Raw genomic sequence first — 21,758 nt, 5'->3', positions numbered from 1 at the left:
TGACAATTGTACTTATAGCTAGAATGCAACTCTTTTCCACACCACCCAAGAGGTAGAGTTGCCAGGCGCGTTTTTTTTAATGTGGTGTCGCCACAGAAATGCAAGGACTTCTGCAGCCCTAATCCACCTAAACTAACTTATTGACTAATTATAAGTAACTAATAAACGAATTGTACCGAATATAACGCGAAAAGAACCCCGCGAGATGACCTAATGTACCCGAACATTTCGATTTTTAAAAGCGAAAGAACCTCTCGGTGTGTAGTGTGTAGTTTGAATAAATATGAAATTGTAGGAAATATTAATATGAAAATTGTATTGTGGTTTTGTAACGGTGATTGTGATATTATAAAAAAAAGCATCCACATGATGTACCCCCCAGAGTACAGAAGTACCCCCCAAATACACCATGCAATTACTTGGAAAAAAACTTCACAGTTTCCCAGCCTATGAAGCTTATGGACAAATCATTTTGTGATTTGCAATTATTAATTAATTAATGTAAAAAAAAGCGCGAAAAAAAAGAAAGGTTCTTCCACAACGCCACGCCCTTTGAGCTCAAACAAAAATACGCGAAAAACTCCAAAAAAGGTATGACTGAAGATATTACCGTGAAAATGCGAACTAATAATTCGCGAACAACTTTAGAAAACGTATGACCGAAAACGCCGCTTATCAATAATATAACTTAGTAATTACTTAATAATAATAGAATAATATAACTAAAGTCTTTTCACACTCCATATTCATCTTGATATTCACCTCCAATCCGGCAGTATTCTTCTGTTGGTCTTGATCCGTCAGCAGTCTTCTGTTGGTCCAGGTTGGCCCTTGGAAAGTGATGGACAATTATGAAATAAAAATTGATTATTATTTTAAATTAATTTGAAAATAAATTACAAAATATCCGACCGAAATTTTTACGTCAAAAGGACCCTTATCTAAACATTAGTTGAAGACTAATATAATACAATAATATTGATACACCATTATAAAGATCCAATAATAATAATACAATATAATTAAAGTTTTTTCTTACATTTTATCTGGTAGCGGCTTCTCGGTGGTCTTGAAGAGGCAATCTTCTGGAAATCTTGGAATTACACCTGAAACGAGATTTAAAAAAAACACAAATTTCCCTGAAAGGGATGAGCATATAAACGGGGCCCCGGTAATGTTAATATTAAAAAAATATGAACTTTTATAAGTGTAAGACTAAGTCTCTATGTTTACTTAACTATGGTCTAAGTAACGACTAATTATGACTAATACGAGAAAACTTCTAATATATGCATGCATATTTTCCTGTGGTGTGCTTCTCCTGTAGTAGTTGGTCTTGGTATTGATTCCTCTTGTATCACAAGTATGTTCTCCTGGGGTGTGCTTTTCCTGTAGTGATTGGTCTTGGTGTTGATTCCTTTTGTATCACAAGTATGTTCTCCTGGGGTGTGCTTCTCCTGTAGTAGTTGGTCTTGGTATTGATCGATATTTTTTTTTTTAAATTCAAGCACTTTTCAAGCACTGCGTCTTCAACATTTCTCCGTCAAGGGAGACCCATTGTGCAATGACGAGAATTTTAAATTTGATTAAATTATAGTACATAAAAGCAGAAAAAATCCGTTAAAATAAATATAAGTAATTTGAGAAACACGCTGGATTTCAAAATTTCAAACTAAATGTTTGCATCCGTATATAACGTAACGTAATTAATAAAATAATTCCAAAAAAATTAAACATTATTTTTAATATGTACATATAGTATTATTTATGAATTAAAGCGTATGGCGTTGCTCCGCTTCTGGGAAAAACTTTGCAAGCAACCACACACCGACAAACAAAAATTAATTTAATAATTAATCGCGAACTACTCCGACCTGCCGAGGGGGGAGGGCGACAGGTTTTAAAAACGCGAAAACTCGGCTTTAAAAATCGTTTTAAACGATTAAAAAAAACTATAAATGATCAACTGTTTCAAATTGTTTCGAATTCAATTTTCCGCACGCACGAACAAAACAGAAAAACGGTTGAACGCAAGTAAGTAACTAAGTCATAATGATAAAAATAGATTTTTAATTAAAAATTGTAAATATAATAATAAAATGTAAAAAAGGCACAATGAATCCCCCAGCTATGGTGCAAAACACCACAGGAAATCTGAAACAAGTTAAACAAATAGAAAATAAACAAATAAATAAAATAATAAACTAAGATAAATACGTCAATTGTAAATACAGTAGAAGTCGCGCTTCTTTTATTTGCGTTTTCGCTATTCGCGGTCAAAAAAATTTAAAAAGAAAAGTATTTCAAACATAGGATTTATAAAAAAAATTGTATGTTGACTACTAAATCTGTTCTAAACCGACAAGGTATACATTACAATCTAAATATGTATTGGATTATTTATGTTAATTCCGAGGCTGAAATTGAATATTTTCGCAACAAAAAACACGAAGGCGACTCCTCAGCAAAAATATATTAGAGTATAAAAAGTAATATAATTAGAGTATAAAAAGTCGAATAGTATCAATCCAAACACAAAATCCACGCCACGTATTTAACACTGAACATATAAAATTATTATACAATATGAAAATATAAAACTTACCATTGAACTGTTCCCACGAGCTCCAAACACTGAATGGTTTGACTTCGGTTTTTGGACCCAATTTATAGGGTCGAAACAGCGTGAATTGTTACCAGATGATATTAAAATTCAATAATTGTTATCTAATCGGAATAGTTTTGGGATCAGAATCATAGAGGGCGCAATACGAAAGTAAATATGCAATTGTGACTCAGTAACAATCTAACCTTCATGGCGGTTGATGTCAAGTATTATTTTCCTTAATTATATTTTTGTGTTCGTGTCTTAATAATTTGTGTGTTTTGTCGACTGACAATGAATAGTAGTAGTAGTATATATATATATATATATATATATATATATATATATATATATATATATCTTTATATATTTGTGTGTAAATGAAATATAAGCAAGATTTCGGATGCAACGCTATTTTATTAACTGCAAGGTAATTTCGCCCTTTCAGTAAAAGCCAATAAAATATCTTAACAAATTATAATACGATGCCGAGATTTTTTCGAAAAGTTAAAAATATCAGTTATTACAATTATTGCGATAAACATTTTATAAGAATAAAATTTGGTATGAGTTTTTGTTCTATTATGTATAATTACATAATAATCTGTATGTTATAATTATTATTCTATATTTCTGGATTATTTGTTTGCTGTGTCCTCTGATAATGAGTGGGCATGGTGTATATGTAATTAATTATTTTTCTGCAGCCTGCCAAGCATTTCTCAAATAGAATTTTGCCTATTTGTATCAACTTTCTCGCATTATTAAATTAATTAGAATGTATTTTTTTAAGATTTATTTGCATATTATTATTATAATATTTATTGGTATATATCAAGTATGGTAAATTATTTATAAGCGCGGCCCGCCACAAAATTTTAGAATTTAATACCTTCACCTAGCCCGCGTACAATGGCTAGGAAAAACGTAAATATTACGGGCATAGCCCGCGTACGATAATCGGGCCAGAAGCAAATATTGCGCCATTGAGCATGGCCCGGTACACGAATGAATCATTAACTTCCCCAAGGAGAAGTTTATGTTTTCATAAAAAAATCCGATTCGCTAATTTTAAGTTTTCTCTTCTCTTCTTTTAAGCCATTCTGAATCGAATGAGACCAAATTTGGAAAAGGTATGTTTGTGTTTGTGTGTATGTGCGTATGTGCGTATGTGCGTATGTGTGTATGTGTTTGTGCGTGTGCGTGAACAGATTTTTTTGCTGTAAATCGCCCTTCGATAGCTCTGTTGGTAGAGCGGTGGACTGTAGTATGTAGAGTGCCGGCATCCATAGGTCGTTGGTTCAAATCCGGTTCTAAGGATTTTGTTTTCAATATCACATAATTTTTACCAAATTTATTACGAAACATTTATTTGCAAACTTCAATACTTTGATAGCTCAGTTCGTAGAGTAGAGGTCTGTAGTATGTAGAGTGGCGACATCCATAGGTTGCTGGTTCAACTCCGGCTCGAAGGATTATGTTTTTATGAAACATAATAAAGGATTATGTTGATTATGAAACATTGATTTGGCAACTTCAACCCTTCAATAGGTCAGTTGGTAGAGCGGTGGACTGTAGTATGTAGAGTGCCGACATCCATAGATTGCTGATTCAAATTCGGCTCGAAGGATTATGTTTTTAATATCACATAATTTTTTACATATTACGAAACATTGATTTGCCGATTTCAACCCTTCGATACCTCAGTTGGTAGAGCGGTGGTCGCTGGTTCAAATCGGGGTCGAAGAATTATGTTTTTAATATCACATAATTTTTTACATATTACGAAAGATTGATTTGCTAATTTCAACCCTTCTATAGCTCAGTTGGTAGAGCGGTAGACTGTAGTATGTAGAGTGCAGACATCCATAGGTCGCTGGTTCAAATCCGGCTCGAAGAATTTTGTTTTTAATAACACATAATTTTTTACATATTGCGAAACATTGATTTGGTAAGTTCAACCCTTCGATAGCTCAGCTGGTAGTGTGGTCGATTGTAGTATGTATAGTGCCAACATCCATAGGTCGCTGGTTCAAATCCGGCTCGAGGGATTGCGTTTTTAATATCACATAGTTTTTTAGATATTACGAAACATTGATTTGCAAACTTCAGCACTTCGGTAGCTCAGTTGGTAGAGCGGAGGACTGTAGTATGTAGAGTGCCGACATTCATTATGTCGGAGAATTATGTTTTTAATATCACATAATTGTTTACATATTACGAAACATTGATTTGGCAATTTCAACCCTTCGATAGCTAAGTTCATAGAGCGGTGGACTGTAGTATGTAGAGTGCCGACATCCATCGGTCTCTGGTTCAAATCCGGCTCGAAGTAATATGTTTTAATATCACATAATTTTTTACATATTACGAAACATTGATTTGGTAAATTCAACCCTTCGATAGCTCAGTTGGTAGAGCGGTGGACTGTAGTATGTAGAGTGCCGACATCCATAGGTCGCTGGTTCAAATCCGGCTCGAAGGATTATGTTTTTATTATCACATAATTTTCTATATATTACGAAACATTGATTTCTCTATAGCTCAGTTGGTAGATCGGTGGACTGTAATAAGTAGAGTGCCGACATCCATAGGTCGCTGGTTCAAATCCGCGCGAAGGATTGAATTCTTCAACAATACATAATAATTTACATGTTAAGAAACGTTCGATACCTCAGTTGGTAGAGTGGTCGATTGTAGTATGTAGAGTGCCGAAATCCATAGATCGCTGGTTCAAATCCGGCTCGTAGGTTTATATTTTTAATATCACATAATTTTTTACATATTACGAAACATTGATTTGGTAAGTTCAAGCCTTCGTTAGGTCAGTTGGTAGAGCGGTGGACTGTAGTATGTAGAGTGTCGACATCCATAGGTCGCTGGTTCAAATCCGGCTCGAAGAATTATGTTTTTAATATCACATAATTTTTTACATATTACGAAACATTGATTTGGTAAGTTCAAGCCTTCGTTAGGTCAGTTGGTAGAGCGGTGGACTGTAGTATGTCGAGTGCCGACATCCATATTACGCTGGTTCAAATCCGGCTCGAAGGATTTTGTTTTTAATATCACATAATTTTTTAAAATATTGCGAAACATTGATTTGGTAAGTTCAACCCTTCGATAGCTCAGCTGGTGGTGTGGTCGATTGTAGTATGTAGAGTGCCGACATCCATAGGTCGCTGGTTCAAATCGTGCTCGAAGGATTATGTTTTTAATATCACATAATTTTTTACATATTACGAAACATTGATTTGGTAAGTTCAAGCCTTCGTTAGGTCAGTTGGTAGAGCGGTGGACTGTAGTATGTAGAGTGCCGGCATCCATAGGTCGCTCGTTCAAATCACATATCACATATTTTTTTATATATTACGAAACATTGATTTGCAAACTTCAACACTTCGATAGCTCAGTTGGTAGAGTGGAGGACTGTAGTATGTAGAGCGCCGACATCCATAGGTCGCTGGTTCAAAACCGGCTCGTGGGATTGTGTTTTTAATATCACATAATCTTTTTAAATATTACGAAACATTGATTTTGTAATTTCTACCCTTCTATAGCTCAGTTGGTAGAACGGTGGACTGTAATATGTAGAGTGCCGACATCCATAGGTCGCTGGTTCAAATCCGCGCCAAGGATTGAATTCTTCAACATTACATAATATTTTACATGTTACGAATCGTTCGATAGATCAGCTGGTAGAGTGGTCGACTGTAGTATGTAGAGTGCCGAAATCCATAGGTCGCTGGTTCAAATCCGGCTCGTAGGTTTATATTTTTAATATAACATAATTTTTTACATATTACGAAACATTGATTTCGTACTTTCAACCCTTCGATAGCTCAGTTGGTAGAGCGGTGGACTGTAGTATGTAAAGTGCCGACATCCATAGGTCGCTGGTTCAAATCCGGCTCGCTGGATTATGTTTTTAATATCACATAATTTTTTACATATTACGAAACATTGATTTGCTAGTTTCAGCCCTTCGATAGCTCAGTTGGTAGAGCGGTGGTCTGTAATATGTAGAGTGCCGACATCCATAGGTCGCTGGTTCAAATCCGGCTCGAAGGATTATGTTTTTAATATCACATAATTTTCTACATATTACGAAACATTGATTTGGTAATTGCAACCCTTCTATAGCTCAGTTGGTAGAACGGTGGACTGTAATATGTAGAGTGCCGACATCCATCGGTCGCTGGTTCAAATCCGGGTCGAAGGATTTTGTTTTTAATATCACATAATTTTTTACATCTTACGAAACATTGATTTCGTAATTTGAACCCTTCGATAGCTCAGTTGGTAGAGCGGTGGACTGTAGTATGTAGAGTGGTTCAAACCCGGCTCGAAGGATTATGTTTTTAATATCACATAGAGCGGTGGTCTGTAATATGTAGAGTGCCGACATCCATAGGTCGCTGGTTCAAATCCGGCTCGTAGGTTTATATTTTTAATATCACATAATTTTTTATATATTACGAAACATTGATTTGGTAATTTCAACCCTTCGATAGCTAAGTTGATAAAGCGGTGGACTGTAGTATGTAGAGTGCCGACATCCATCGGTCGCTGGTTCAAATCCGGGTCGAAGGATTTTGTTTTTAATATCACATAATTTTTTACATCTTACGAAACATTGATTTCGTAATTTGAACCCTTCGATAGCTCAGTTGGTAGAGCGGTGGACTGTAGTATGTAGAGTGGTTCAAACCCGGCTCGAAGGATTATGTTTTTAATATCACATAATTTTTTACATATTACGAAACATTGATTTGGTAATTTCTACCTTTCGATAGGTCAGTTTTTTTTTATGATTTTATTGACATCTATTTAATAATATACAGTCATCCCTTATAACTAACTAATAGAATAACTAACTTAATCTGTTCTTACATTTTCAATAGTGATTAAAATAATAATAAATTCTAATTTCAATTATTTTAATTAGATTAAATAACTAGCTTAATTAAATTGATAACTTAACTTAGTTGTCTATAAATATTTTTGGCACTCAAATAAATATTTGGTTACATCTTTATATATACTCATGTTTTTCATAGCTAATATTATTGTCGTATTCGTTGTAAAAACTATATTTTTTTGTTCTAGGCGTTGGTAAAACGCTTTTCTTTGTGTTGTATATTTCTTGCATCGAAAAACAATGTGATCCGTATTTTCAGGCCCTCCCTCTTCGCAGTCGCACTCTTCGAACCTCGATATTCCATCTCGTAGTCGAAATGATCTATTTTTTGTGTGTCCAATTCGCATTCTTATGACGGTAGTGATGTGCATACAGTTTTCTGTTATCTTTTGAAACCACGGTTTCGAATGCATATCTGAATTTATTTCCCGATATATTTTCCCTTTTCTTTGACTAATGTTGTCAAATATACTTTGCCATTTTTCTCTTTGTTCTTTCATGACTATTTTGTTGATATCTGCTGATAGAAGGCTGCTTATTTCGGTTCCCAAATAACATCCCTCTTTGGCCAGCTCGTCCGCCTTTTCATTTTCGGTTATTCCCGCATGTCCCTTTATCCACATGAATTTTAGGTCAAATCCTTTCCTTCTTAGACTCATAGTTTTATCTATTATTTCATATACTATTTTATTAGCTTTTTCTAAAGTTCTTTTTATAGCTTCTAGAGCTGATTTACAGTCAGATAGAATAACACTCTTTGTAATTTTTTCTTCTTCTATTATATTTATTGCTATTTTGATGGCCGTCATCTCGGCAGTGAAACTAGAAGCACTTTTGGGCAATTTATATTTCTGTTCTATATTGAGTCGGGGTACATACACGGCACAACCAGCACATTCTTTCTTTGATCCATCCGTGAAAATAAGTGTGTAATTTGGATGTGTTTTATTTATTTCCTGTTTGAATATAAAGTTCATATTTTCTCTTTGTATCAAAGGATTGTCAGTAGTTTTATCTATTATTATGTTGTTTTGGTTTACCCACTTATATTCCAAAGGATAGCGGAATTGGCAATCTAGATCTTGCGCTATTAACTGTTTATATTTATTTATCCATAGGTAGCTACTCACTAAGATCGGGTTTTCTTTTCTGCTCCAATATGTAGTTCCCTCACATAAATCCTTTACATTATTCAATGTTTGTAACACTATTTCGTCGTTTCTGCTTACCTTCGATATTAAATATCTTTTTGATATTATTTCCCACCTTGATTCTAGAGGTAATTCTCCGGACTCTGCTAATAGTGTATTTATTGGAGAGGATTTCAGCGCACCTAATGAAATTCGTATGGCTGAGTATTGAATTTTATTCAATTTGTCTATATCTCGTTTGGTGAGATTTTTACTCATAAAGCTAATGGTATCTAGATGACACCTTATCAATGCTTTATATATGTTTAGACAAATTGCCGGATGCGCTCCCCATTTCATATTGCAAATTGTCTTCAATATATTTATCCCCTTCTCACATTTTCTGCATATGTTTAATATCTGGCTCTTAAATTTGATTTTTTTGTCATATGTTATTCCAAGAATTTTATGTTCATCCATAACTGGAAACTTGTGTTTGCCCAGCTGAATGTCTCCAATATGATCATACTTCCTATGCCTACTAAATTGCATCACTACCCATTTTTCGTGTGCCAATTCCAATCCATTGTATTTTAGCCATTCTTCCAACTGTAATACACTGTTGCTCATGTATTCCTTGCATTTCTCCCAATCTTTATCTATTACATAGAGGGCTATGTCGTCCGCATATTGCAGTGCACACACAGGTTCTTTCACCACTTCCTTTAGGTCATATGTATATAGGTTGAAGAATATGGGGCTTAATCCTGATCCTTGCGGGAGCTCTATGTTGGCTAGTCTGGGCCCGTATAGACGCCCGTTATATCTGACAAAAGTCTCTCTGTTTCTTAATAACTCCATTATTAATGACACGAATTTAGGTTTGATGTTCATTTCTCTCATTTTAGTTTCCATTATGTCATGGTTCACGTTATCATAGGCTTTTTTGATGTCTATTAATAATAACATCATATATCCGTTTTGGGTGTGCGTTATTTGAATTTTACTGAATAATACACTGTGATAATCCCTTATTCCTTTTCCTTTTCTGAATCCAAATTGAAAATTAGGTATCATATTATTTTTTTCAAGGTACCATTCTAGTCTGTTTTTCATAATTCTTTCAAAGAGTTTTAATATATTAGATTCTAAACATATGGGTCTATATGAGCTTACTAGTCTTGTGTCCCGTCCTTTTTTTAGAATTGGCACAATTATACTCTCTTTCAGGCTTCTCGGTATATAGGCTCGTTCGATAAAGTCATTAAATATTTTCACTAAGTATTCTTTCCATGTGTCATTCATTTTAAATAGCATTTCGTAGTGTATTTGGTCTTTTCCTGGTGTTATATCCATTTTTTTATTTCAATTGTTTTTATTTCTTCTAAGCATATTGGAGTAACCAAACTATCTATCTGACTTCTAGGATTTGTTTCTCTTGTTTTGTTAACTACAATTTCGGGAGTCATATACTCTAATAGTTCATCTCCAAATTCGTTGTTTATTGATGCCTCTTGATTTGGACTCTCCACTTTTTTATTAAACTTTCTCACAGTCTGCCAAATTTTTTTATAACCCATCTCTAAATTTATACTGTTGGTGAATTTAATCCTGGTTCAAATCCGCGCGAAGGATTGAATTCTTCAACATTACATAATATTTTACATGTTAAGAAACGTTCGATAGCTCAATTGGTAGAGCGGAGGACTGTAGTATGTGGAGTGCCGACATTCATAGGTCGCTGGTTCATATCTGGGTCGAAGGATTTTGTTTTTAATATCACATAATTTTTTAATATTACGAAACATTGGTATGGTATTCAACCCTTCGATAGCTCAGTTGGTAGAGCGGTTGACTGTAGTATGTAGAGTGCCGACATCCATAGGTCGCTGGTTCAAATCCGGTTCGAAGGATTTTGTTTTCAATATCACATAATTTTAAACATACATATTACGAAACATTTATTTGCAACCTTCAACACTTCGATAGCTCAGTTGGTAGAGCGGAGGTCTGTAGTATGTAGAGTGGCGACATCCATAGGTCGCTGGTTCAAATCTGGCTCGAAGGATTATGTTTTTATGAAACATAATGAAGGATTATGTTGATTATGAAACATTGATTTGGTAATTTCAACCCTTCAATAGGTCAGTTGGTAGAGCGGTGGACTGTAGTATGTAGAGTGCCGACATCCATAGGTTGGTGGTTCAAATTCGGCTCGAAGGATTTTATTTTTAATATCACATAATTTTTTACAGAGTACAAAACATTTTCTTCTGCGTGTGTATTAAACCATTCGATAGCTCAGTTGGTAAAGCGGTGAACTGTACAGTGTGTGAGGCTGACATCCATAAGTCGCTGGTTCAAAACCGGCTCGTAGGATTGTATTTTTAATATCACATAATTTTTTAAATATTACGAAACATTGATTTGGTAATTTCTACCCTTCGATAGCTCAGTTGGTAGTTTGGTGGACTGCAGTATGTAGAGTGCCGACATCCATAGGTCGCTGGTTCAAATCGGGCTCGGAGGATTATGTTTTTATGAAACATAATGAAGGATTATGTTGATTATGAAACATTGATTTGGTAATTTCAACCCTTCAATAGGTCAGTTGGTAGAGCGGTGGACTGTGGTATGTAGAGTGCCGACATCCATAGGTCGCTAGTTCAAGTCCGGCTCGAAGGATTTTGTTTTTAATATCACATAATTTTTTACATATTACGAAACATTGATTTGGGAGGTTCAAGCCTTAGTTAGGTCAGTTGGTAGAGCGGTGGACTGTAGTATGTAGAGTGCCGACATCCATAGGTCGCTGGTTCAAATCCGGCTCGAAGGGTTAAGATTTTAATATCACATAATTTTTTACATATTACGAAACATTGATTTGCAAACTTCAACACTTCGGTAGCTCAGTTGGTAGAGCGGAGGACTGTAGTATGTAGAGTGCCGACATTCATAGCTCGTTGGTTCAAATCGGGGTCGAAGAATTATGTTTTTAATATCACATAATTTTTTATATATTACGTAACATTGATTTCCCAATTTCAACCCTTCGATAGCTCAGTTGGTAGAGCGGTGGACTGTTGTATGTAGAGTGCCGACATCCATAGGTCGTTGGTTCAAATCCGGTTCGACGGATTTTGTTTTCAATATCACATAATTTTTTACATATTACGAAACATTTATTTGCAATTTTCAACACTTCGATAGCTCAGTTGGTAGACCGGAGGACTGTAGTATATAGAGTGCCGACATCCATAGGTCGCTGGCTCAAATCCGGCTCGAAGAATTATGTTTTTAATATCACATAATTCTCTACATATTACGAAACATTGATTTGGTAATTCCAACCCTTTTATAGCTCAGTTGGTAGAACGGTGGACTGTAATATGTAGAGTGCCGACATCCATAGGTCGCTGTTTCAAATCCGCGCGAAGGATTGAATTCTTCAACATTACATAATATTTTGCATGTTACGAAACGTTCGATAGCTCAGTTGGTAGAGTGGTCGACTGTAGTATGTAGAGTGCCGAAATCCATAGGTCGCTGGTTCAAATCGGGCTCGAAGGATTGTTTTTAATATTACACAATTTTTTACATATTACGAAACATTACCATTGATTTCGTAATATCAACCCTTCGATAGCTCAGTTGGTAGAGCGGAGGACTGAGTGCCGTCTTTCATAGGTTATGGTTCAAATCCGCCTCGAAGGATTGTGTTTTTAATATCACATAATTTTTTACACATTACGAAACATTGATTTGGTAAGATCAACCCTTCGATAGCTCAGTTGGTAGAGCGGTGGACTGTAGTATGTAGAGTGCCGACATCCATAGGTCGCTGGTTCAAATCCGGCTCGAAGGATTATGTTTTTAATATCACATAATTTTTTACATATTACGAAACATTGATTTTGTAATTTCTACCCTTCGATAGCTCAGTTGGTAGAGCGGTGGACTGTAGTATGTAAATTGCCGACATCCATAGGTCGCTGGTTCAAATCCGGCTCGAAGGATTATGTTTTTAATATCACATAATTTTTTACATATTACGAAACATTGATTTGGTAATTTCTACCCTTCGATAACTCAGTTGGTAGAGCGGTGGACTGTAGTATGTAGATTGCCGACATCCATAGGTCGCTGGTTCAAATCCGGCTCGAAGGATTATATTTTTAATATCACATAATTTTTCACAAATTACGAAACATTGATTTGCTGATTTCCACCCTTCGATAGCTCAGTTGGTAGAGTGGTGGACTGTAGTATCTAGAGTGCCGACATCCATAGGTCGCTGGTTCAACGAAACATTGATTTGGTAATTTCTGCCCTTCGATAGCTCAGTTTGTAGAGCGGTGGACTGTAGTATGTAGAGTGCCGACATCCATAGGTTGGTGGTTCAAATTCGGCTCGAAGGATTTTATTTTTAATATCACATAATTTTTTACAGAGTACAAAACATTTTCTTCTGCGTGTGCATTAAACCATTCGATAGCTCAGTTGGTAAAGCGGTGAACTGTACAGTGTGTGAGGCTGACATCCATAAGTCGCTGGTTCAAAACCGGCTCGCAGATTGTATTTTTAATATCACATAATTTTTTAAATATTACGAAACATTGATTTGGTAACTTCATCCCTTCGATAGGTCAGTTAGTAGAGCGGTGGACTTTAGTATGTAGATTGCCGACATCCATAGGTCGCTGGTTCAAATCTGACTCGAAGGATTTTGTTTCTAATATCACATAATTTTTTACATATTACGAAACATTGATTTGCTAATTTCAACCCTTCGATAGCTCAGTTGGTGGAGCGGTGGACTGTAGTATGTTGAATGCCGACATCCATAAGTCGCTGGTTCAAATTCGGCTCGAAGGATTATGTTTTTAATATCACATAATTTTTTACATATTACGAAACATTGATTTGCAGATTTCAACACTTCTGTAGCTCAGTTGGTGGAGCGGAGGACTGTAGTATGTAGAGTGCTGACATCCACAGGTCGATGGTTCAAATCCGGGTAGAGTGCCGACATCCATAGGTCGCTGGTTCAAATCCGGCTCCAAGGATTATGTATTTAATATCACATAATTTTTTACATATTACGAATCATTGATTCGTTAATTGAAACGTTTGATAGCTCAGTTGGTAGAGTGGTCGACTGTAGTATGTAGAGTGCCGAAATCCATAGGTCGCTGGTTCAAATCCGGCTCGTAGGTTTATATTTTTAATATCACATAATTTTTTATATATTACAAAACATTGATTTGGTAATATCAACCTTCGATAGCTCAGTTGGTAGAGCGGTGGACTGTAGTATGTAGAGTGCCGACATCCGTAGGTCGCTGGTTCAAATCGAGCTCGAAGAACTACTTTTTTTAATATCACATAATTTTTTACATATTGCGAAACATTGATTTGGTAAGATCAACCCTTTGATAGCTCAGTTGGTAGAGCGGTGGACTGTAGTATGTAGAGTGCCGACATCCATAGGTCGCTGGTTCGAATCCGGCTCGAAGGATTATGTTTTTAATATCACATAATTTTTTACGTATTACGAAACATTGATTTTGTAATTTCTACCCTTCGATAGCTCAGTTGGTAGAGCGGTGGACTGTAGTATGTAAATTGCCGACATCCATAGGTCGCTGGTTCAAATCCGGCTCGAAGGATTATGTTTTTGATATCACATAATTTTTTACATATTACGAAACATTGATTTGGTAATTTCTACCCTTTGATAGCTCAGTTGGTAGAGCGGTGGACTGTAGTATGTAAATTGCCGACATCCATAGGTCGCTGATTCAAATCCGGCTCGGAGGATGTTTTTATATCACATAATTTTTCACAAATTACGAAACATTGATTTGCTGATTTCCACCCTTCGATAGCTCAGTTGGTAGAGCGGTGGACTGTAGTATGTAGAGTGCCGACATCCATAGGTCGCTGGTTCAAATCCGGCTCGAAGGATTATGTTTTTAATATCACATAATTTTTTACATATTACGGAGTTGGTAGAGTGGTGGACTGTAGTATCTAGAGTGCCGACATCCATAGGTCGCTGGTTCAACGAAACATTGATTTGGTAAATTCAACCCTTCGATAGCTCAGTTGGTAGAGCGGTGGACTGTAGTATGTACAGTGCCGACACCCATAGGTCGCTGGTTCAAATCCGGCTCGAAGGATTATGTTTTTAATATCACATAATTTTTTACATATTACGAAACATTGATTTTGTAATTTCTACCTTTCGATAGCTCAGTTGGTAGAGCGGTGGACTGTAGTATGTAAATTGCCGACATCCATAGGTCGCTGGTTCAAATCCGGCTCGAAGGATTATGTTTTTAATATCACATAATTTTTTACATATTACGAAACATTGATTTGGTAATTTCTACCCTTCGATAGCTCAGTTGGTAGAGCGGTGGACTGTAGTATGTAGATTGCCGACATCCATAGGTCGCTGGTTCAAATCCGGCTCGAAGGATTATATTTTTAATATCACATAATTTTTCACAAATTACGAAACATTGATTTGCTGATTTCCACCCTTCGATAGCTCAGTTGGTAGAGTGGTGGACTGTAGTATCTAGAGTGCCGACATCCATAGGTTGCTGGTTCAACGAAACATTGATTTGGTTAATTCAACCCTTCGATAGCTCAGTTGGTAGAGCGGTGGACTGTAGTATGTAAATTGCCGACATCCATAGGTCGCTGGTTCAAATCCGGCTCGAAGGATTATGTTTTTAATATCACATAATTTTTTACATATTACGAAACATTGATTTGGTAATTTCTACCCTTCGATAGCTCAGTTGGTAGAGCGGTGGACTGTAGTATGTAGATTGCCGACATCCATAGGTCGCTGGTTCAAATCCGGCTCGAAGGATTATATTTTTAATATCACATAATTTTTCACAAATTACGAAACATTGATTTGCTGATTTCCACCCTTCGATAGCTCAGTTGGTAGAGTGGTGGACTGTAGTATCTAGAGTGCCGACATCCATAGGTCGCTGGTTCAACGAAACATTGATTTGGTAATTCAACCCTTCGATAGCTCAGTTGGTAGAGCGGTGGACTGTAGTATGTACAGTGCCGACATCCATAGGTCGCTGGTTCAAATCCGGCTCGAAGGATTATGTTTTTAATATCACATAATTTTTTACATATTACGAAACATTGATTTGGTAATTTCTACCCTTCGATAGCTCAGTTGGTAGAGCGGTGGACTGTAGTATGTAGATTGCCGACATCCATAGGTCGCTGGTTCAAATCCGGTCGAAGGATTATATTTTTAATATAACATAATTTTTCACATATTACGAAACATTGATTTGCTGATTTCCACCCTTCGATAGCTCAGTTGGTAGAGTGGTGGACTGTGGTATCTAGAGTGCCGACATCCATAGGTCGCTGGTTCAACGAAACATTGATTTGGTAATTTCTACCCTTCGATAGCTCAGTTGGTAGAGCGGTGGACTGTAGTATGTAAATTGCCGACATCCATAGGTCGCTGGTTCAAATCCGGCTCGAAGGATTATATTTTTAATATCACATAATTTTTCACAGATTACGAAACATTGATTTGCTAATTTCTACCCTTTGATAGCTCAGTTGGTGAGGTGGTGGACTGTAGTATGTAGAGTGCCGACATCCATAGGTCGCTGGTTCAAATCGGGCTCGGAGGATTATGTTTTTAATATCACATAATTTTTTTACATACTACGAAACATTGATTTGGTAATTTCAGCCCTTCGATAGCTCAGTTGGTAGATCGGTGGACTGTAGTATGCAGAGTGCCGACATTCCATAGGTCGCTGGTTCAAATCGGGCTCGAAGGATCATGATTTTTAATATCACATAATATTTTACATATTACGAAGCATTGATTTGCAGAATTCAACATTTCTGTAGCTCAGTTGGTAGAGCGGAGGACTGTAGTATTTAGAGCGCCGACATCCATAGGTCATTGGTTCAAATCCGGTTCGAAGGATTTTGTTTTCAATATCACATAATTTAAACATACATATTACGTAACATTATTTGCAACCTTCAACACTTCGATAGCTCAGTTGGTAGAGCGGAGGTCTATAGTATGTAGAGTGGCGACATCCATAGGTCGCTGGTTCAAATCTGGCTCGAAGGGTTATGTTTTTATGAAACATAATGAAGGATTATGTTGATTATGAAACATTGATTTGGTAATTTCAACCCTTCAATAGGTCAGTTGGTAGAGCGGTGGACTGTAGTATGTAGAGTGCCGACATCCATAGGTTGGTGGTTCAAATTCGGCTCGAAGGATTTTATTTTTAATATCATATAATTTTTTACAGAGTACAAAACATTTTCTTCTGCGTGTGCATTAAACCATTCGATAGCTCAGTTGGTAAAGCGGTGAACTGTACAGTGTGTGAGGCTGACATCCATAAGTCGCTGGTTCAAAACCGGCTCGTTGGATTGTATTTTTAATATCACATAATTTTTTAAATATTACGAAACATTGATTTGGTAATTTCACCCTTCGATAGCTCAGTTGGTGGGGTGTGGACTGTAGTATTTAGAGTGCCGACATCCATAGGTCGCTGGTTCAAATCCGGCTCGAAGGATTTTGTTTTCAATATCACATAATTTTTTACATATTACGAAACATTTATTTGCAAATTTCAACACTTCGATAGCTCAGTTGGTAGACCGGAGGACTGTAGTATGTATAGTGCCGACATCCATAGGTCGCTGGCTCAAATCCGGCTCGAAGAATTATGTTTTTAATATCACATAATTTTTACATATTACGAAACATTGATTTGCAGATTTCAACACTTCTGTAGCTCAGTTGGTAGAGCGGAGGACTGTAGTGTGTAGAGTGCTGACATCCATAGGTCGATGGTTCAAATCCGGGTAGAGTGCCGACATCCGTAGGTCGCTGGTTCAAATCCGGCTCGTAGGTTTATATTTTTAATATCACATTTAAACTGTAGTATGTAGAGTGCCAAAATCCATAGGTCGCTGATTCAAATCCGGCTCGGAGGATTATGATTTTTAATATCGAAGCAGGTCCGTCAGCTGAGTTAAACTCCAACTTGATTCAGGGAAGAAGTTGGAGTTTTTTTCATTTCCATTTCACACCGTAGTGTCTGAGATGAGCTAATTTTCAATTGGTAACATTTTTTTTATCTATATGTTCAAGTGAAATGGACATCACGCTGTCCGATGTCAGATTGCCAGAGCAGGGGATAAATATTATATATATATATTATATATAATATATATATATATACGTATATTTAATGAAAACCCTCTTAATAAAATTTGCCATTCTAGTGAATAAGTGGTTAAGTCGAATTTCGGCAAAAATGTTCTAAATCGCGGTATTAACTATTCTCTGAATGATTTTTAAATTGATAAACTTCTGGTAGGAGTAAAAGTTAATGAAGCACTTTATATAAAATTTAAATCATTAATTTCTAATACTCGATATTACGCGAAAAAGCTTTGAAAAATATAGTGAAAACTGACTTAACCACTTATTCAATGACAGGAATATGCATGTGCGTAACACGAAGAATTAATTAGAATATATTGATTTGTTTCAGGTTGTTGAAAAGACATGAAATGAGTAAGTTAATTATTTAAATAATATTTTTTTTAAACTCCATATATATGTTTTTAAAACGCTTTCTATAATGGAAATTGCAAATGTCGTAAACTTCAATACAATGAACTGATTGCTTATTTTACAAATAAAAATAATAATCGTTCATTTGCACATAAAATCGAAATTTTTCATCAAATTTAGGAAGTGTTGTTCTTTATACTTGTATATAAATATTTATTTTAAAATCATTTCACATTAAATTTACTGCGATACTTTGATAATTCAGTTGGTTAGAACGGTAGACTGTAGATTCTACAGTCGGCACTCTACAGTGTTTAAGTAAGGTGCCGACATCTATATATCGCTGGTTCAAATTCTGCTCGAATGATTGCATCACATAATTTATTACCAACTGCAAAACATTATTCGAGTTTGCTTCTGCTTGGCAAGCAGCAGTTTGATAGCTCAGTGGAAGAGCCGTGGATTGCATTATGTAGAGTGCCGACATCCATGCTCGAAGGATTGTATTTTTAATATCAGATATTTTCTTTATTATCATATATGGACCTACGGAATCAAACTTGGGGGGTACTGCTAAAAAGAGCAATTTTCATAATACAAGGTGCACAAAACAAATTCCTGCGGCAAATATTTGACCTCTTTATTATGCGAAAGTTGCAGATTCTTAGAAATCTGTTCATTTGGAATTATTTTATCAGCAAATACAATAATGTTTTATAAGTCTTTGTGAAGTGTTAATATCTAATTATGATTTGTTAATCAAACTAAATACACTATACTAAATACTGATTATATCGACTAAATAATTTACTCGTAATACTTCTTTATGACAATTTGTGCCGACAAGTGTAGAATGAGAAAAGGATTTTTTGGCTTGTTATATTTGTACTAAAATTGGTTCTCGTTTGAAGATGAAACAATTGATTGTTTATATTTTTAAAAACATATTTCAATAAACAAAATATAAGTTATTAACTGAATTTGTTTCTTTCCTTGAATATATAATTTCATACGAGCCGATTATATGTAAAGTGTTAACATAGAAGTTAATACATAATTATATATAAATATATATAAATACTCATATTCTCTATGTGATATATTAATTAATATGTTCTTATTTTAGAAAAATAATAAGGTTAATATGTCAATTTAACACAACTGCAGTAACTAAAATAATGCCTAGTAAAAGTTTCATTGATAATACCGGTATTAATGATTTAAAAAACATTTACTTGTATTGACGTAATGAAGAATTGATGAACTTTTTGGTAAGGCATGTGTAGCGGTTTCGAAGATACGGAGAAAAAAAAAAAAAAAAAAATTATTTGGCGGTCAAAAATGATCATTAGACATATGCCAATAAAATTATCAAAGATTATGTTTTTAATATCACATAATTTTTTACATATTACCCTTCGGTAGCTCAGTTGGTAGTGCGGTGGACTGTAGTATGTAGAGTGCCGAAATCCATAGGTCGTGGTTCAAATCCGGTTCGAAGGATTTTGTTTTCAATATCACATAATTTTTAACATATTACGAAATATTTATTTGCAAACTTCAACACTTCGATAGCTCAGTTGGTAGAGCAGAGGTCTGTAGTATGCAGAGTGGCGACAACCATAGGGTTGGTTCAAATCGTCTCGAAGGATTATGTTTTCATGAAACATAATAAAGGATTATGTTGATTATGAAACATTGATTTGGCAACTTCAACCCTTCAATAGGTCAGTTGTTAGAGCGGTAGACTGTAGTATGTAGAGTGCCGACATCCATAGGTCGCTCGTTTCAAATTCGGTTCGAAGAATTTTGTTTTCAATATCACATATTACGAAACATTGATTTGCAAACTTCAACACTTCGATAGCTCAGTTGGTAGAGTGGAGGACTGTAATATGTAGAGCGCCGACATCCATAGGTCGCTGGTTCAAAACCGGCTCGTGGGATTTGTGTTTTAATATCACATAATTTTTTAAATATTACGAAACATTGATTTGTAATTTCTACCTTCTATAGCTCAGTTGGTAGAACGGTGGACTGTAATATGTAGAGTGCCGACATCCATAGGTCGCTGGTTCAAATCCGGCTCGAAGGATTATGTTTTTAATATAACATAATTGTTTATATATTACGAAACATTGATTTGCAAACTTCAACACTTTGATAGCTCAGCTGTGGTAGAGCAGAGGTCTGTAGTATGTAGAGTGGCGACAACCATAGGTTGCTGGTCAAAATCTGGCTCGAAGGATTACGTTTTTATGAAACATAATAAAGGATTATGTTGATTATGAAACATGATTTGGCAACTTCAACCCTTCAGTAGGTCAGTTGGTAGAGCGGTGGACTGTAGTATGTAGAGTGCGGCATCCATAGGTCGCTCGTTCAAATCCGGTTCGAAGAATTTTTTTTCAATATCACATATTTTTTACATATTACGAAACATTGATTCGTATTTGAACCCTTCGATAGCTCAGTTGGTAGAGCGGTGGACTGTAAGTATGTAGAGTGCCGACATCCATAGGTCGTTGGTTCAAATCCGGCTCGAAGGATTATGTTTTTAATATCACATTATTTTTACATATTACGAAACATTGATTTGGTAGCTGCTACCCTTCGGTAGGTCAGTTGGTAGAGCGGTGGACTGTAGTATGTAGAGTGCCGACATCCATAGGTCGCTGGTTCAAATCCGGCTCGAAGGATTATGTTTTTAATATCACATATTTTGTTACATATTACGAAAACATTGATTTGGCAAATTCAACCCTTCGATAGCTCAGTTGGTAGAGCGGTGGACTGTAGTATGTGGAGTGCCGATTTGGTATGTAACGTACCAATGTTTATCCGTTTGACGGCGACGCGGCGCTTACGCGCTTCGATATTTCGTCTATATGCAGTTAAATCAGTACGATTGCTTTGGAAAAAGTTCAAAATTTCCAAGATATGTCAAAATGATGAAAACATTTTTTATTAAAAAAAATTTTTTTCAAAAAAAAGTAATTTTTTTGTCAAATTTATAGTTTCTCAAAAATCTAATTTTTTGGAAGTAATTTTTCCAACAATGTCAATCTTTTTAAAAAATAATAATAATTTCTGGTACTGGAAGTTCCAGCAATTTGCCTTAAGGCACGAACTTACAATGACGAGCACAGCCCGCTTCTGATGGCTAGGCCAAACGTAAATATTACGGGCACAGCCCGTGTAGGATAATCGGGTCAGAAGCAAATATTACGCATTAAAGGCGTGGCCCGTTTACGTTGATCACAATTATTATAAAATATTTATATAATTCAAACTATAAACTACAAAAACAAAAACTGTACACTGTGTGGAAAGTAGGAACGCGGCGCCAGCTGTACAAACTTTGGCCCAACATTTACGATCAAAATAAGTTAAGGTAAGTTAAGGGTTTTTAAACCACTCACAACCGACGAAGTTTAATAGTTTATAGCTGCAATATTTGTTTTATGAAAATGTTATATTTTATGA

At 35.7% G+C, this 21,758-nt stretch overlaps 1 protein-coding gene and 11 non-coding genes across 12 annotated transcripts; 11 read left to right on the top strand and 1 right to left on the bottom strand.

The window, feature by feature from the left end:
* Positions 1–5,001: 5,001 nt before the first annotated feature.
* Trnay-gua lies at positions 5,002–5,090 on the top strand. Its single transcript is given in 2 exon segments — positions 5,002–5,038; positions 5,055–5,090. It is a non-coding gene; the product is annotated as a tRNA-Tyr (tRNA).
* A 2,507-nt stretch (positions 5,091–7,597) lies between these two features.
* Positions 7,598–9,571, bottom strand: LOC113374239. Its single transcript, XM_026614397.1, has one exon. It carries the CDS (start codon positions 9,569–9,571, stop codon positions 7,598–7,600), a length of 1,974 nt encoding a protein of 657 aa, XP_026470182.1.
* Positions 9,572–12,432: 2,861 nt separating this feature from the next.
* On the top strand, positions 12,433–12,521 carry Trnay-gua. Its single transcript is given in 2 exon segments — positions 12,433–12,469; positions 12,486–12,521. It is a non-coding gene; the product is annotated as a tRNA-Tyr (tRNA).
* A 62-nt stretch (positions 12,522–12,583) lies between these two features.
* On the top strand, positions 12,584–12,672 carry Trnay-gua. Its single transcript is given in 2 exon segments — positions 12,584–12,620; positions 12,637–12,672. It is a non-coding gene; the product is annotated as a tRNA-Tyr (tRNA).
* Positions 12,673–14,236: 1,564 nt separating this feature from the next.
* Trnay-gua lies at positions 14,237–14,325 on the top strand. Its single transcript is given in 2 exon segments — positions 14,237–14,273; positions 14,290–14,325. It is a non-coding gene; the product is annotated as a tRNA-Tyr (tRNA).
* Positions 14,326–14,534: 209 nt separating this feature from the next.
* Trnay-gua lies at positions 14,535–14,623 on the top strand. Its single transcript is given in 2 exon segments — positions 14,535–14,571; positions 14,588–14,623. It is a non-coding gene; the product is annotated as a tRNA-Tyr (tRNA).
* Positions 14,624–15,051: 428 nt separating this feature from the next.
* Positions 15,052–15,140, top strand: Trnay-gua. The gene is given in 2 exon segments: positions 15,052–15,088; positions 15,105–15,140. It is a non-coding gene; the product is annotated as a tRNA-Tyr (tRNA).
* A 162-nt stretch (positions 15,141–15,302) lies between these two features.
* Trnay-gua lies at positions 15,303–15,391 on the top strand. Its single transcript is given in 2 exon segments — positions 15,303–15,339; positions 15,356–15,391. It is a non-coding gene; the product is annotated as a tRNA-Tyr (tRNA).
* Positions 15,392–15,453: 62 nt separating this feature from the next.
* On the top strand, positions 15,454–15,542 carry Trnay-gua. The gene is given in 2 exon segments: positions 15,454–15,490; positions 15,507–15,542. It is a non-coding gene; the product is annotated as a tRNA-Tyr (tRNA).
* A 161-nt stretch (positions 15,543–15,703) lies between these two features.
* Trnay-gua lies at positions 15,704–15,792 on the top strand. Its single transcript is given in 2 exon segments — positions 15,704–15,740; positions 15,757–15,792. It is a non-coding gene; the product is annotated as a tRNA-Tyr (tRNA).
* A 312-nt stretch (positions 15,793–16,104) lies between these two features.
* Positions 16,105–16,193, top strand: Trnay-gua. Its single transcript is given in 2 exon segments — positions 16,105–16,141; positions 16,158–16,193. It is a non-coding gene; the product is annotated as a tRNA-Tyr (tRNA).
* Positions 16,194–16,713: 520 nt separating this feature from the next.
* On the top strand, positions 16,714–16,802 carry Trnay-aua. Its single transcript is given in 2 exon segments — positions 16,714–16,750; positions 16,767–16,802. It is a non-coding gene; the product is annotated as a tRNA-Tyr (tRNA).
* The last annotated feature ends 4,956 nt before the right edge of the window (positions 16,803–21,758 follow it).

Source organism: Ctenocephalides felis, unplaced genomic scaffold, assembly GCF_003426905.1.
Source record: "Ctenocephalides felis isolate EL2017-DRISC unplaced genomic scaffold, ASM342690v1 CF-g0.4_SCAFFOLD_01665, whole genome shotgun sequence".
NCBI lineage: Eukaryota > Metazoa > Arthropoda > Insecta > Siphonaptera > Pulicidae > Ctenocephalides > Ctenocephalides felis.
The sequence above is the reverse complement of the archived record's forward strand: the minus strand, read 5'-3'. Positions and strand labels throughout refer to the sequence as shown.